The 15,495-nt window shown below is 35.2% G+C and overlaps 1 protein-coding gene across 25 annotated transcripts in view; it reads left to right on the top strand.

Moving 5' to 3' along the window:
• Nucleotides 1–15,495, top strand: part of CLASP2 (cytoplasmic linker associated protein 2) — a 144,683-nt gene that overhangs the window by 110,279 nt on the left and 18,909 nt on the right. For 14 of the 25 annotated variants that reach the window (XM_041425194.1, XM_041425189.1, XM_041425185.1 and 11 more), the window contains 7 exons: nt 2,500–2,744; nt 3,355–3,418; nt 5,273–5,275; nt 8,487–8,650; nt 9,366–9,444; nt 9,601–9,651; nt 14,240–14,383. In XM_041425194.1, the coding sequence (XP_041281128.1) occupies nt 2,500–2,744; nt 3,355–3,418; nt 5,273–5,275; nt 8,487–8,650; nt 9,366–9,444; nt 9,601–9,651; nt 14,240–14,383 (750 nt within the window). The remainder of the gene's footprint in view (nt 1–2,499; nt 2,745–3,354; nt 3,419–5,272; nt 5,276–8,486; nt 8,651–9,365; nt 9,445–9,600; nt 9,652–14,239; nt 14,384–15,495) is intronic. The other 11 variants (XM_041425197.1, XM_041425193.1, XM_041425196.1 and 8 more) reach the window with 2 other exon arrangements.

Raw genomic sequence — 15,495 nt, 5'->3', positions numbered from 1 at the left:
GTTGCCAGAATGCTTTAAAGAAATGGTTATTTCTCTGGTTTAAGAAAAACTGTTATTTTGAAAGTTAGTTAAAAACTGCGAGTTAGATTCTAAATTGCAGTCAGATATAACTCAATAGAGAGAAACAAAATTTCAAAATCTGAAGAACTCTGTCATACTCTTAGTATGATTATTTATTGATTTCTTGATTAATACTTCTTTCTTGACATATTAGTTTAAAATTTGTGTGCCTTCACTGGCATAGAGATCAGAATATCTGTGAAATCTTGCATAAGAGGTCATGGCGAAATTGAGTGCATTTTCCCCTTTCTGTTATTACAAACTTGCTAGAAGTTTTCAGCATTAATGGTGAATGTTGGTTTGTAAACTGGCAGTCAGTCTGGATTTTGAAATATGGAACAATAGAAGAACAGTCCATGGAACATGGAAATTTTCTGGCTGTAACTGGAAAGCCTGTGCTATGGTCCTCTCCACACAGGTGCATCACAAAGAGTATCTTCAGTACTTTTAGCAGCCTCCTAGTTTTCAAATTTTCTGGGCGAATAGTAAGAATATAAGTTGAGGAGAAAGTCATGTTTCCAATGACTGCTCTTGAGGCTTGAATATGTCGTGCTTTGTTGAAAGAATGAAGCTTCTTCAGAGAAACTGGTTTGCATTACCTGGATCCAAAATATCATGATGCTGCTAGATATGTTAGAGGAAAATTGGTTTGTGTATTTTAACTAGAGTCTGATATTACAAAGAAGGATCAATAACAGCATCATTTTGTTATTGTAGTGCTTGCATGCCTGGTTCCTTGCCATGCTGTAAATGGTACAGGTTGTCCTGTACAAATGGCTCCATGTAGATGGAAATCTGGTAATAAACACCCTTACTGTTTTATCATAGACTGAAGATTCACACTCATAGTGGTATTTTTAAAGGATAGAATGTAGAGTCCTGACATATGTAATAAGTATAATATAAGTACAAAAATATTCCAGATTGTGTTACTCTTTTTTATTTTATGAAAAATACTTGGCCAGTTTTAGTGGTGATGAAGCCAAAGAGGTGTCAGTCTTCTGCCTAAATCTGTTTTGAATATTGCTGTACAAAATGCAGCAGTAATGGAAATCTTTGCATATTTTTGTCTTTTACTTTAGTACCATCCTTGGCATTTCAGATTCATTTCTCTTTTCCAAAACACTTAACATCTCTGTCATTTTTCCCTTCAGTTATGCTCTTACACATGTATGTATGCTCATTCTGTTGACAGTAAGCCTCCTTGTTACCTGTTGTATTGATTAGTTTGTGATTATTATTGGGATATCCTTTAAGTGATTCCATGGTTAGAAATGAGATCCTGGTGCAAATGGCAGTGGTAATTAAAGGGAAAATGATCACTTATACTACTGCTTCTTTGAGTAGGTAACGAAACTGAGTTTTTAAATGCTGACTTCAGCTCCAAAGTTTGAATGGCAAGAGCTGTTTTGCAGAGCTGTGTGGGTTTTTTGCATTTTAGCATAAACAGATTTTTTTTTTCCCCCTCTGACCTTTGGTATGTTGTGTTTTGTTTTGTTGGCTTGTTTTTTGTTTTAGGAGATTTGAAATTTTGCATTATGTAATCAGTTTTTTTGTAGAACATTGACTGTAATTGTTGCAGTGACAAAATTTAGATATTAAACAAATAGTTCAAATCAAGGTTTTTACTTAAAGTTAATTGTAAAATAACAATTGACTGCACATGTTAACATGTTCATGCTCAAATATCACTGCATAAGACATAAAGATTTTGACAGAGGAGTCTTTGTTACCAATCTGCCCATGATATGTAATATTTTACTGGAAACGGAAGCTTAGCAAACTACTTCTTGACAATATGTGATATGCTAATCAGACACAGAGAGCTAAGAAAATTTACAGTAAGACTATGTGTTGTCCAGTGGCAGGAAGTTTATTACTCACAGTGCTGCTATGCCTTACCTTCCTGTTCTCAATTTCTGTTTCTTTTCAATAATTTACTGCTAACAGCTCTTAGGAGACATACGGACTAAGGTATAGAAACTATTTTTCTTCTTTAATAGTTCAGTATTTTGCTATTAACATGTTTGATACAAAATGAGTTAAAATGTCAAAATGTGTGTAGACCTCTGATTCTTAAATTCTGTAATGTGTATAAAGCTATGAAGTGAAATAACTAACTTGCAACAGTCTTTTGTCACCCTGTTATGCAATTTCATGGGTTCTTGAAAGAAGACTTAAGGTTAAATGTTTCATCAAACATTTAACTTTGCGTCTTCCCTGCGTCTGCTTTGGGTTTATGTTTGGAATACTATGCAAGCCATACTTCAAAATATTTTCATTAACTTGGTTTGACCTGCTGAATGGTAGAAGCCATTTGTCACTGCAGGGAGTAGGGGTCACACCAGTTATTGAAATTGTCGGTCTTTTGACCCATTATGGGTGTGTTGTGTTACCCTTGGAGAATCAGTGCTGATCTGGGGTGTCTCTGTACAATAGAAGAAGCCCGTGCGAAGAAGATATGAATCATACGGGATGTACTCAGATGATGATGCCAACAGTGATGCATCAAGTGCCTGTTCAGAAAGGTCCTACAGCTCCAGGAACGGGAGCATACCAACCTACATGAGGCAGACAGAAGACGTGGCTGAAGTCCTGAACCGCTGTGCCAGCACCAACTGGTCAGAGAGGAAAGAAGGCCTTCTAGGCCTGCAGAACTTACTAAAGAACCAGAGAACTCTAAGGTAGGATCGCGTCTTAATAGAGATGTTTCAGTGTTGGTGGGAGGCAGGGGGAGAGGGAAGGCAGGGTGGTGTGTCTTTGAGAGTAAGATGGGGGAAGGGACAAGGAAGCTTTTCTCAGTTCTAGCTACTAGTGTATGTTTAAATACTAGTGAATGTAGGGAATTAAAAATTGAGAATTCTTACCATACAGAACGTTCATAAGATGCTTCCATCTACTTTCAGTAGAAGGCCTTTTTTTGTTATTACTATAATTTTGGGGGTATTTATTCAGAAGAAATTGTTTACTACTTGTTTCTAAGATCACCTTTTCCACTATTTGCCCTGTTACAAAAGTATGGTATAATGTATGAGACAGTTTAAAAGACATTTATAGGTTTGAAGTCTCATTTTAGATGAAAGCTATTATATTTTTATCCATGTCTTGAGCAAAACTTAATTTACTAGGTTATTTGATTGAAAGCTATTACATTTTTATCCATGTCTCGAACAAAACTTAATTTACTAGATTATATGATTCAGTATTTACTCTTGATTTCACTGATTGCTGTGCATTAGTATTCTAGCAGAACTAGCAAGGGAGTTGACTAATGTATTGTTGTCATTTTGACAGTCGTGTTGAGTTGAAAAGATTGTGTGAGATCTTCACAAGAATGTTTGCTGATCCTCACAGTAAGGTATGTGTAGGTTTTTCTTATTTTCAGTAAATTTCTGAAAACATAAATTAAAAGAAAGGCAGTTATGGTAAATTATGTCAGTGATATTTGCATATGTAAAATTTCACAAGCAGAAGTAGTTAATGGTATCAGATTTCAATTAATTGAATTTGGAGTTTTGAACAAGATAATTCTCCCCCCTTTTTCTGCAGGATCATGGAAATAAAGTGAAGGTTAATGTCATATAAAAGGCATTGAAGTAGTTCAGCAGTTTGTGCTCAAAATCTGTGTTTTTAAGAAGGTGTTGTTTACAGAGACCACTTCAACAAAAGTATAGATTTTCTCTCTGTGAGAAGAAAAGGCTGTGCACTAATTCAAGTTACAAATAAAGTTGTCTGACTAAATCATACATAATCAGATAAACTATGCCAAATGTGTACTTATTTATTTTCTTGGACATTGTGTGTTATCATAGCTTATGGTGTCTTCCATGAATTTCGTAGATAGGGCTCGCAGTTGAGACTGGTGAATAATTTTTAAATAATTTTTTAAGTATTTTATGAGGAGAGTATACTTTGGTATGAAAGAAACTGTGGTGTTTTATTCAGTTTTACTTAGGTAATGATTCAGTATGGATGATATAACAAGGAAAATAATGCTTCTGTTTCCTAAGACAATTAAAATCTTTTTAAGTGAGTTATGTTGCATGATAGTATTTTTACAGTTTTTGCGGAAGGTGGGTTACTAGTACAGCTTGATGAAAGTTTGTCATAGCAGAAGGAATGCAGGTAAGGAAGGAGCCTAATAAATGTAATAATGTAAAAAAATACCTAACTCTATATTTATTTAATTATAGGCTTGTTTGGAAGAAGTGGTATATTTTATTTTGAGTATAACATGTCCCACTTTGTGTCAGTGTTTCAGAATTGATAAAATTATAAAGTTTAATTCATAATAGGGTATTATTTCAGAAGTATTGACTTTTCCCAGAAGAATCCTGAAAAACTAGTTTGATTATGCAATACATTTTACGTATTTTTAAGTCTTCCTTATTGCTGCAATGGAAAATTAAATTCAGAGTGATGAGAGGTTTTGACAGGTTAACTTTAGTGTTCACCTGTCCTCTTTATTTTTGCTGTTGGAGAAGGTGACAGCTGCTATCTCTGACACCATGTATTTTGGAAATAACTTGCACTGCCAACAGCAATGTGGTATTAAAGTTGATCACATACTGCAGAAATCCAGAAGAAAAAGACTAAACCAAGCAGTTAAAAAGAAAAAAAACAGTACATAAAAAGTCAAAGCAGAGGAAAGAATATCAAATGTTGAAATATTGCTAGAATATTTACTTTTTAAATAAAGTAATTACCAAATTGTTAATAGCAGCTTGGTTTAATTGTGCTTGTTCTGTGGTACTTAGTATTGCAACAGTGCAATACTAATGTATGGTAGATTGTGTGATGTGTCAGAGCTAGAAGAGCATTTTACCTTTTAAATAACCCCTTAAAAATGTTATATTGACTTGTTCTAGTTGATTGTTCTGTTTACTGGCCACTGTGATATAAAATAATGTAGCTTCAAGAAAATCTGGCCTGTGTTGTAACCTGTGGTACAGTTGTTCCAGTCACTGAAACCTTGCCTGCTTTTTGGTGTTGCAAAACTATTAATAGTTTATCGGGAGAACCCTTTATGTAATAACCCTTTAAGAGTTCATGAGCTGTGATTTTTTTTTTTTTTTTAATCACACACATACGCCTACATAAATCTCATCTTAGACTCAAGTGTTTGTAAGAATTATTCTGTCATCACTTTCGTGGGATTTTCTAAGGTTTACTTTAACATGATATCTGGATGGAGGGAATTACATAGAATAAGAGAGTAATAATATTTGGAGGAGAAAATGGGAGAATGATTTAAAGGACATGCCAAGTACTTATTTTAAAATCACATTGGGTATCCCAATAAAATTACTTAAATTTGTCTTAAAAGTTTTGAAGTACCTTTTTTGTTTTATTTTGATTTATATTCCATACAGGAACTTCGTATTGATGGCCACTAATTTGTGTGTTTTTATCTTTTTCCCTTTTTTGTTGTTTTGTTTTGTTCTGTTCTGTTTTTGTTTCGTTTTGCATGCTGTCCCCTGTGTTGGAACTCTCTTTAGAGAGTAAGTTGGTTCAATATTTGTTGGAAGCCTAACCTTACTTGCATGAATGTGCAATTAACCCCTTTTCTCTATTTTTCTTCCCCAAAGAGTTCATGCAGTGTCAAGCCTTTTGCAATCATAAAATGCTATAAACAATTAGTAAAATGTGTGGTAAAGTTTCGAGATGTGCTTTATCAACTAATTAACTGACATTGTTTGGTTATGCATTCCTGCTTTATATTGTGGTGGTTGGCACATCTGAAATAATTCACTTTAGAGGTAGATCACTTATAATTATTTCCATATCTGTTTATTTTTTCCCGCTGTCAAATTATTATGAACTTCAACTTTAGATGGTTGATTTCAGAATTTTAGTTTGCATCATAAAAACAGAAACTGCCATTTTTGCAGTATCCACATACATTCTTCAATATATAGGTGCTTGAGTTCCATTTTCCATTCCAAATTCATCCTTTACCTTAAATGCTCTTTCAGCCTTCCTAAATTCTTCATGCTGAGGCAAAATGATATGTTTAGTATTTTTTGTAAATGCAACAAAATTACGTGACTTAGTTTTCTCTAGACATTCTGTGTGGTAAATCTAAAGTGAAACAAAGCTTGAAAGCAAAGCTGAGTCCTCAATTATGTATATTTTTAACAGCTAAAATATCAGCACAGGATCTTCAGAGTACTTTTGCCACAGTGAATCATAATTCACTTTATAATGATTTCAGTTTAAGCCACTTAACATGTTTGAAGTATCATAAGAAGTCCATATTACTCCATCAAGTCAGAGCTTGTAACCAGTTTATTTGGCCTGCCATGTTTTAATGGAAAGCCATGTGTGTCAGTGTCTGCAAACTCAAACAGATGCAGGTTTAAATTCTGCTGTGCTGTGTAGTTCAGTTTAAAGGATTTTGTGAGACAGCCCCCCACCCCCCATACACACAGTGTAATCTTTGTAGCACCAGAATTTGTTTATTTGTTTGCCTAAGTATATTTTCCCCTTACTTTAGGGCTGTGAAAGCCAAAGACTTCATATTACAGTACTGAAAATACATACTGGTTTGGTTTTGCCTCTGTGTTATAACTGTGGCTACTGCTTGGGAATCCACAAAATTATCTTATAGTTTCAGTTTAGCCTGAGACAGAAGATGTTTCCAGTCCTGCACGTAAAAGTCTTGTCCCACTACTGGCAGGGTAATTTTGAAACCTCAGACTTGAATATACATCTACACAGAGAGCACAGAGGTTGACAGTATTTTTTCGCAATTTTTAATGTAGTTTGTCCCAAAAGGGAAATTCCTATTTTCTGATGGGCTTTATATTGAGTAGGGATTTGTATTGTTTTGTTTCTAACACAGATATTCAGTATCAAGGATATCTATTAAGAAATTTCCCCAAGTCTCCAGTAGAACCTGAAAGAGTCATAAAATACCTGGTTGAAAGGGAACCTCAAGGATGATCTTGTCCAAACTTTCCTGATAAAATGAACCTCAATTTAGTTTTTATTTCTAGTTTAAATTTGGAGGCACTTCTTTAAGAGATACTTGTATGGATTTTTTACGCTTTATGGTGTGAATTTGCTTTCCCTGACTTGATGATCAACATGAAAAGCAATGGAATTTCCTCAGCAAAGAAGGCATGCAGCAGTCTATGCCAGCTCCTCCTTAGTTGCATCAGTGCTGTGGAAGAAAGTCTGCTTCAGTGGCCTAGTGTGTGCAGCTGTGTGAGGTGTGATGACAGTTTGGGGTTTTCCACTCTCACAGCAGCAGCAGAGCTTGGCCTTATGATGAGGCAGGTCAGCTGCAGGAGGATGTGGGGTTCCAGCCCTTGCTCTGCACCAGCCTCTTCTAGCCTTGCACCCGTGTCATAAATACTCAGGAGGCAATGTCTGCCCAACCCTCTTTGCACCACAGCAATACTTTTGTACCCAACTCTGTGCTAGAGTGTGTGTTGTGAACGATCCTTTTTCAGCTCAAACACCCATTTTTCTTGTCAGAGAAACAGGAAACCCATAGGCGGCACAAGTGTAGAGTGTATACATCCTGATTTCACTCCTAGGTCTGGAAAAAACTTAAAATGAGTCAGATATATTAAAAGAGCTCTTTAAACTAAGTTACCTATTTGTCACACCTTCCTTGATCCCTTCCCTCCAAAAAAAGTCCTTCTTCCTGGTGTGAGTCCAATAAAAAATAAATGGTTTTGGTTCCTTCAATTTTGTTGCTTTGTTGTTTTTTGTGGGTTTTTTTTTACCTAATGCAGTCTTTTCAACATTATTTGTTGAAAAGAAGACAATGGATATTATCTTTTCAAAAATTGAACGTATTTCTGTGTTTTAAACACCTCCCAAACTGAAATCTCGTGTGGATTTTTTTCCCTACTGTGGTGAATAATTTTGTGTTGGGATACCTGCAATAGTAGAAGAAGCTTGTTCTGTTCTACAATTATTTTCTGTAAAGGAATTGGCTAGCTGTCATGATTTTGCAGTATTTAATCATGCAGATACTTAAAATTAATATTTTGTTAAAGAATTCTAGCAGCATTTTTGGTTTTAAAGGGAAAGTGTTTTTGTAGTCTTTGAGGAATATGACAACTTAATGATAGAGCTTGAGAGAGTAAAAAATTTTTACTGGAAAAATTGAGGTTGCGCCAGCCATCACAGTAAGCATTCCTTTTCTTGACGAAACTGCATGGAATACCTAATTGTCAAACTTCTACAGAAGTCAGCTAACATTTCCAATGTACTCTTATATCACAATCCAATGAAAAGGCAAGGCAGATTTCTTTCTTTCCCTTTCTTTTTTTCCCGCTTGGCTGCAAAACACTGCCTTTCTCTGCCTCTGATTCCCTTACTGCTTTCTTCGTTTGTAAGTTCAGCATACGTCAGTGTCGTTTCCTCTTTTGCCCCATCCTACCCTCTTTCCATCTTCTTCTGCCTTTTAGGTGTTCAGTATGTTTTTGGAGACACTGGTGGACTTCATCCAGGTCCATAAAGAAGATCTGCAGGACTGGCTGTTTGTACTCCTGACACAGCTGTTGAAAAAAATGGGTGCTGATTTGCTTGGGTCTGTACAAGCAAAAGTTCAGAAGGCACTTGATGTCACAAGGTAATGAGCTCTTTAGTAAGTAATAATAACACAGTTTTAGCTATTTTCAAGGGGTTTGCTGCTTGGTTGTTTTTGGGGGTTTTTTTTGTGTGCTGTTTGATTTCTGGAAAAATGCACAGCTCATAGCAGATCTTGAAACTTCAGTAAATCTTGTTGCTTCTGCATTTTGGTTTAATGAAATGACTCCTAATTGAAAAGGTTTGAGTCCTCAGTGCTGAACAATTAATATGATACTACTTACCTGATTCCAAAATGTGCATTTGAGACTTGTATGTTTGTTGTCTCACTTTGTGTTCAGTGATGTAGGAATTGTGTTTGCACTTCTTTATTTTGTTGTGAAAGTTTCACTGGAATATTAATCTCTGTGTCAGTATTAACTTTTAAGGAGTTATGGTAATAATGGATTTGCTTTCAGTCTTCCCTTCCTTCTCCCCAGTTTTCACTGACAGCCTGATTTAGAATCAGAATTCTAGCATACCATTGTTATATTATTCGTCATTACTTGGATTATCTGTTCTAGCTATAATTGCTTCATAGCAGGAATTCCTTAAGTGTTGTCCTGGACATGCTAGGTAAATGTTTCTGAAAGGTCAGATACAGTGGCAGCTGGTAGCAGTTTCAGCTTTACTGAGAAGGGAGAGGGCTTATTTGGTGCCTCTCAACAGTTCTTAAAAGAAAATGTAATGTAACTTAACATTATTTTGTTTGTTTACAGGGAATCTTTTCCAAATGACCTCCAGTTCAGTATTTTAATGAGATTTACTGTTGACCAGACCCAAACACCTAGTCTGAAGGTAAGAATTCTTAGGCTTGCTTTGCAAGCAGAAATCATCATTAATAAAATTTGCTTGTCTTAATTTTTGAATTTGGATTGTTATTTTTGTTTTGTCTAAAAAAAAAGAAAAATACAAGGTTTTCAATTAGTGGATTTTGTTTTTATAAACTTTCAGACAGTCAAGCCAGCACTGCAGGACCAGCTTCGCTCTTTTTGGAGCTCAAAGGTTTTTGTCTGAATTACTGTCTTTATTCTTAACCCTATGTGAAACTCTTACAGTGCTACCAATAATTTTTATTTGAATGCATTGTATGCTGCTACTAACCTTTGCGAGAAACTTTAAGCATGCAGATGCTCAATTTTAAACATGACACTAGTATGAAAATGTTTGCTGCAAGAGAGATCTAATAAAAGCACAGTACAGTAAAAATGAGCAACAAAAATGTGGCTGCCTAACATCAAGCTGGTTATGCAAACTCACTCTATCAAGTCTTTCCTAATTTTATGTTTGTGATTTCCCATACTTTTTTCCCTAGTTCATATATATATATATATATATATATATATTTTCCTGTGTTCAGCCTGATAGGCCTTGAGTTATTTTAAATTATTCTAATATTAATGTGAACTTGAGTTACTATGTTAAACATCAGCTACTTCTGTGGTACACTCTACTTCTCTGAAAGCAGTGTGTAGCTTTATAATTACACACGTTTTTACCTAAGAATCTGTAGTCCATGGATGTGCCAGCATATCTGAAAAGCAAAAACGTATTCTGTAGTACATTTGCAGTTCCAAAGAGTGTTGATTTTAGAACAAATTCATCAAATCCTAAGAAGATTTATAAGTGATGAGAATGGGGAAATAACAAGCATGTGATAACTGGCATCTTCTGCTCTATCCTGCACGAAATATTTTTACTCAGTTTGATACTGCACAAGAATATGACTTTTCCGGAGTTATGTTGAACCTAAAGTCACATGAATATGCCTTTTTTGTCTACAATACAGTAAAACTGATATTTTTAAGCTTTTGAGGACAGTTGATACGTTGACCACTGTTGCTTCGTAGAGCTGTGTTAAAAAGGGACTGCTGTCATTTATTGAAGACAGCAAATGAGGTAGTAAAAATCAGTTTGTTGTTTAAATGAATCCTTGGAACAAATTGAGATTGGTTTTATTTTGCTTGGTTTTCCTCCCCAGGAAGGTGAATTTGATGGTTGAGATACTCCGTTTTCCATACAGTAGTGTGTAGGTGTTAAAGCTATATTAAGCACATTTCAAAGCTGAGAGTGTAGATTTGGAGCAAAACTTGGACTCCTACTAGGCTGATTTGGGACTGAGTTCAAGATTTTTCCCTAAATGGTCCAGAAGGAATTCAGAAATATGAAACACTTGATGGGAAGACATTCTGAAAATAATTTTGAGAGAGAATTCTGAAATCAAGATGCTGGTAAAAGTTATCTCCATAGAAGAACACTTATAGTTCTATACTATACTATACTACAGTTTGAAGCAAAATCAAGAGTATTTAGAATGAATTTTTGGGACAGTAAATTATGTAAATGTTTAAGAGAAGGTAAGCTTTTTTTTCCCCCAGAAGAAAGTGGAATCTACCCCCTACTTCCTTTTTATGTGGTAACTACAACTTCAAGATTCAGGCAGTAAAGTTATCTATTGCCCATAGATGAGAAGTATCTGTTTAATATTCACATTATTGAGTATATTGCCTAAATCCCATCTTCAGTGCACCCAGATAGAATAATTGATATAATCAATTGAATAATTGCTGTGGTCAAAAACCACTGAATAATTCATAATCCTAGAGAACTATTCCAATTCTTGAAGTCTTGAGCTTTTGTTCTTTGATAGATTGTTATCTCATTGCTTTTCTTCTAGGAATATTGAGAAACAGCATTCGCTGTGGCAGGAAAAAGGCAGAGAAGGGATTTTCAGCATCCCTAAAGATGGTCGGATAGGAGGGGAGGGGATGGTAGATGAGAAATTTGAGCCATGTAGTGATTCCCTTCAACAAATTACTTTTTCATCTGGTTTTCACATGATAATAGTAAATAATCATCATCCTTTGGAATAAGCTGTCATGGTCATTCTTACACTTAAAAAGACAGCTAAGTCAGGCGGTAAAACTTGAGCTTTTAGAGGGGCCACAGAGGTGGATTTGGATAGCTAGGCAGTAAGAAGGCCAACAATAGAGAAGATAGAATTCTCCTGACCTAAGTCCATGAGGAATTGCGCTTAGTGTACTGTGCTGTATCTGTCATGTTTCTGCAGTCATTTTACACTTAGGTGTAGTGAATTACTGAGACACAGTTTAGAGGTGCCAGCTGTATGTGTCTGTGTTGGTCAAATGTTTGGATGGGCATAGGAGTAAAATGTCCTAGGTGGGATATAATCTATTTAGCTTATATTTGCAGGTGCAAAGCATACAGTTTCCAAAGAAGGGTGTCCTGAAATACACTTCCAATCATCACTTCATTTTTCTTGCGTTTCATATTATCTCAGGCTCAATGAGGAGTTGATTTAAGCATTGTGACCAAAGTTCAAGTTTCTGAATCCTTCTTTACTTTGAAAATGCTGATTTGTTGACAAAGATTTTTACCTCAGTTGATCGGAAGATTTTTTTTTTTTAACCTAAGTCAGCATTAAAATTTCTGGATTAAAAAAAACCCTGTGTAACACAGATTCACAACAATTTATCTTTAGTGTGTATTTTAGTCATTTGGTTATATAATGGCACAGGCAATCTCTCCTAAGTATTCAGTAAGTTGGAGACAGACATCTGGGATTTGACAGTCTGAAAGTCACAGTATTGAACAACTTCGTAGAGAGTGGTTTCACTTAACAACAAATATTCATTGTAAGAATTCTGGAGATGCTTTCATTGCAGTCCAGAAGTTTTTCTCTCAAAAAGATTAAATGGATTGTTGAAGATGTTAGCCTTTTTATTTCTAAATTTCAGCTCTGTACGTAGTTACTAAAAATATTAGCAAAGATACTTCTAAAGTAGATTTGCTGGTCTTTTGCAGTTTTACTTCAGCGTGGGATTTTTAATCTGTAATAATACTGGCTCATGATATTTGACCATACAAAGGTGTAGCCCTTCCAGAATTTCTTATCTCAAAAGTCATTAGTAAAAACTGGTTTTTCTCAAAATAGCTGTCAAGTTTGGCTTAGGGAATCTGTCTCACTGTGAAAAGCTCTGTTAGTGAGAGCTCCCTCCACTCATTTTCTGTTCAGTGCTGTTCCGTCCAAGAGCCTCCATCTTTGCAGAACTCTGTGCAAGTTCCTCAGGAAGCAGTTCTTCAAACACTAAATAATCCTGCTTTCTCAGATGCAGTACTTCAGAGTCTCTTCATTGGGAGAAATACCTCTGGGTGTTCTGAGTGTTACAGTCCTTAACAGCAACCTTTTCAAGTCTTACATGATATTTATTTAAATCCTCAACAGTCAAATGTGGTCGTGTCACAATGGTTTCCCTATGTAATTTAGAAATGTCAACTATTGCTTTGAATTTGGAAAGCCATGTGGTTTCAGCTTTTTGCAGAGATGTTCATGGCTTGTTTTTTTTTTTCCTTGGAAAATAGCTAGCAAATAGTGTGCATTTGTAGATATTGATCTGCATATTCAGCTGCTGCTTGGTATAACTTCAGAGAAGTTGAGTTTTAGCAGCTGTTTTGGAAATTAAGTATTCATTATTAATCCTCATTTGTATGCCAGTGTATCTTGAGTTTTTAATCACTTGCAAGTTTCATGACCAAGAGAAATTTCTAAATAGCTTTGCTCAGAACAGTTGTACTGCAAGCCATGAACAGCCAGAAATACACCCAGAACTCTTTTTCTCTCGGGTTATGATGGACATAGGTCTCTCCCTCCTGGTAGGTATTTTTGGTTCACTGTAATTGTTAGTGGAAATTAAAGCAGCTAAACCTGACAGATGGTCTAAATAAATGTCCATAACTTTTGTTGACAGATTGGGTGACAAATTTCTGAGGTCGTAGGAGCTGAGGAAGTAAACATTTTAGACATACACAGGTGTAATAGACCTTTGCCCAAAACTGTGCAGTGGTGCAGTATTGGAGAAAGCAGAGAGGGGCTGCAGCCTGGGATGTAAAAAACGGGGATTCTGCATAAGGAATAAAACAAGTTTGTGGAGTAAGAGAATGATCAGATAAATGAGGGAGCTCAGGAGGTTTTTTTGTCCTCCTGGTAAATCCATGTCTCTATCATCTGAATATATTCAGACGAAGTGAGCATGTGACCCATCTTAAGTCTCTCCTAGAAATGCTATTCCATACATTTTTTAGTATTTAGTGGGAAGATTCCTGTGGCTTATTATTTCCAGAGACTGTGACTACTCAACCTGATGTTTTGTGAAAAAGCACTAAATGTTAACTACCTGGTAGGAGCTAGTAAGAAGTGATCATTGATTCATCAGATGATGTTCATTTTTCATTTTAGCACTTGAAAAACATTCTTAATAATTCTGAATTAATCTTTTCTTCATTTCTTTTTTTTTAAATATAAGCTTCTGCGTATGCAATGATTTATGTCTTTTAGTTGCTATCAGTGAAATGTAAGCTTTCTATGAGCATTTGAATGTCTGTGGAGTAACTTCTTCAAATGTTAAATCCATTTGTAGATTGTTTTATTGCAAAGAAAAATTACATTAGTGCTGAAAACGTGTAGTTTAATTGGAAAAAATATCTTTATTTTAGGGAATGAACACTCTGTGAGCTCAGTTGTTCTTGCAGCCCACCATTTTTATTGTCCATCTGACTCTGTTTCTCTTTGCAGGTCAAAGTTGCAATCTTAAAATACATAGAAACTCTTGCGCAACAGATGGATCCAGGAGATTTTGTAAATTCAAGTGAAACTAGGTTAGCAGTGTCTCGAATCATCACCTGGACCACAGAGCCCAAAAGCTCAGATGTTAGGAAGGTATGTTTGTTAATGTGTCCTTAGAATTGCAAAGCATTCCAGGTAATTAAGAATATTTAAGTAAAAGAATAAAATTAACATCTTGAAACTCTCCATTAGGGTTGTGTTTTTTATATATGTTCGTATGTTGAGATTCTGTTTCATAATTTATTACTTCATTGCAAGTACTATCTAGTACTAAAATCTCTTTAGTGGCCATTTTTTGTACAGTTTTAACATTACTTCAGAGACCACCCCTTGTGATACTAAGTAGCACATTTGTAACAGGAGTGGTAAATTTGGTAGCAAACTCAGTCTAATCTCTGTTGGATTTTCTAGAGTCCTTTATTTTTAACAACAAATAGATAGACAGCTGTTGAACCTTGGACAAAGAAAGTGCTTTGATAAGGTTATAGGCTTATTGTCATAGGCTTATTCTTGTAATGTTGCACTTCCAGTGCAAACCTCCCTTTTCCACATAATGATGTGAAGTGAAAATTAACATTTGTGAGCTGCATAGATACAGCAAGGATACTAAATAACTATAGAAATGTACTAGTGCTGTCTTTGGAAAGGGTTTCTAAACTTCAATTTGTAGAAAGCAAAAAAACGTACAATTTTATTTGTGATTTGATGGAATAGTTTTGTTGTTCTGATGGTTACAGGTCATGCTGTGTAGCTGCCATTTCTAGCATGTCAGCACTACAAAAATGTTGTACCTTTTATGGTTCCTCAACTATGGTCATAGTGCAAGTGTCTATGACACAGAGAGCTAACTCTTCTCTCTCTTTTTCTGTTTATTTCTGCAGTTTGAAAAGCTGCAACAATTAATTTGTTGAGATTTCTTTTGCTACTTTCAATTAAATTTGAGTTTTGGCAGCTTCATCTTTTCTGGAAAGAGCAATTTCCTTTGTTTAGTAGGGATGTAGGAAAGAATAGTAGGAGCTGTCATACAAATTGTAACGTGAAGAAAACAAAAATAAAAATAACTTACAAAACTTTTTCGTATTTAGAATGTTTGTAAAACAAAATAAAAAAACACCAGGGAGTTTTTGTATTGGAGGCAATGTTTTAGTCATTCACTTCTTGTATAACTTCATGAGTTTGAGAAAACAGTAATAGATTACATCCAA

Source organism: Onychostruthus taczanowskii, unplaced genomic scaffold (assembly GCF_017590055.1).
Source record: "Onychostruthus taczanowskii isolate IOZ18803 unplaced genomic scaffold, ASM1759005v1 scaffold88, whole genome shotgun sequence".
Lineage (NCBI taxonomy): Eukaryota > Metazoa > Chordata > Aves > Passeriformes > Passeridae > Onychostruthus > Onychostruthus taczanowskii.
Note: the sequence above shows the minus strand (reverse complement) of the source record. Positions and strands in the feature narration are given on the sequence as shown.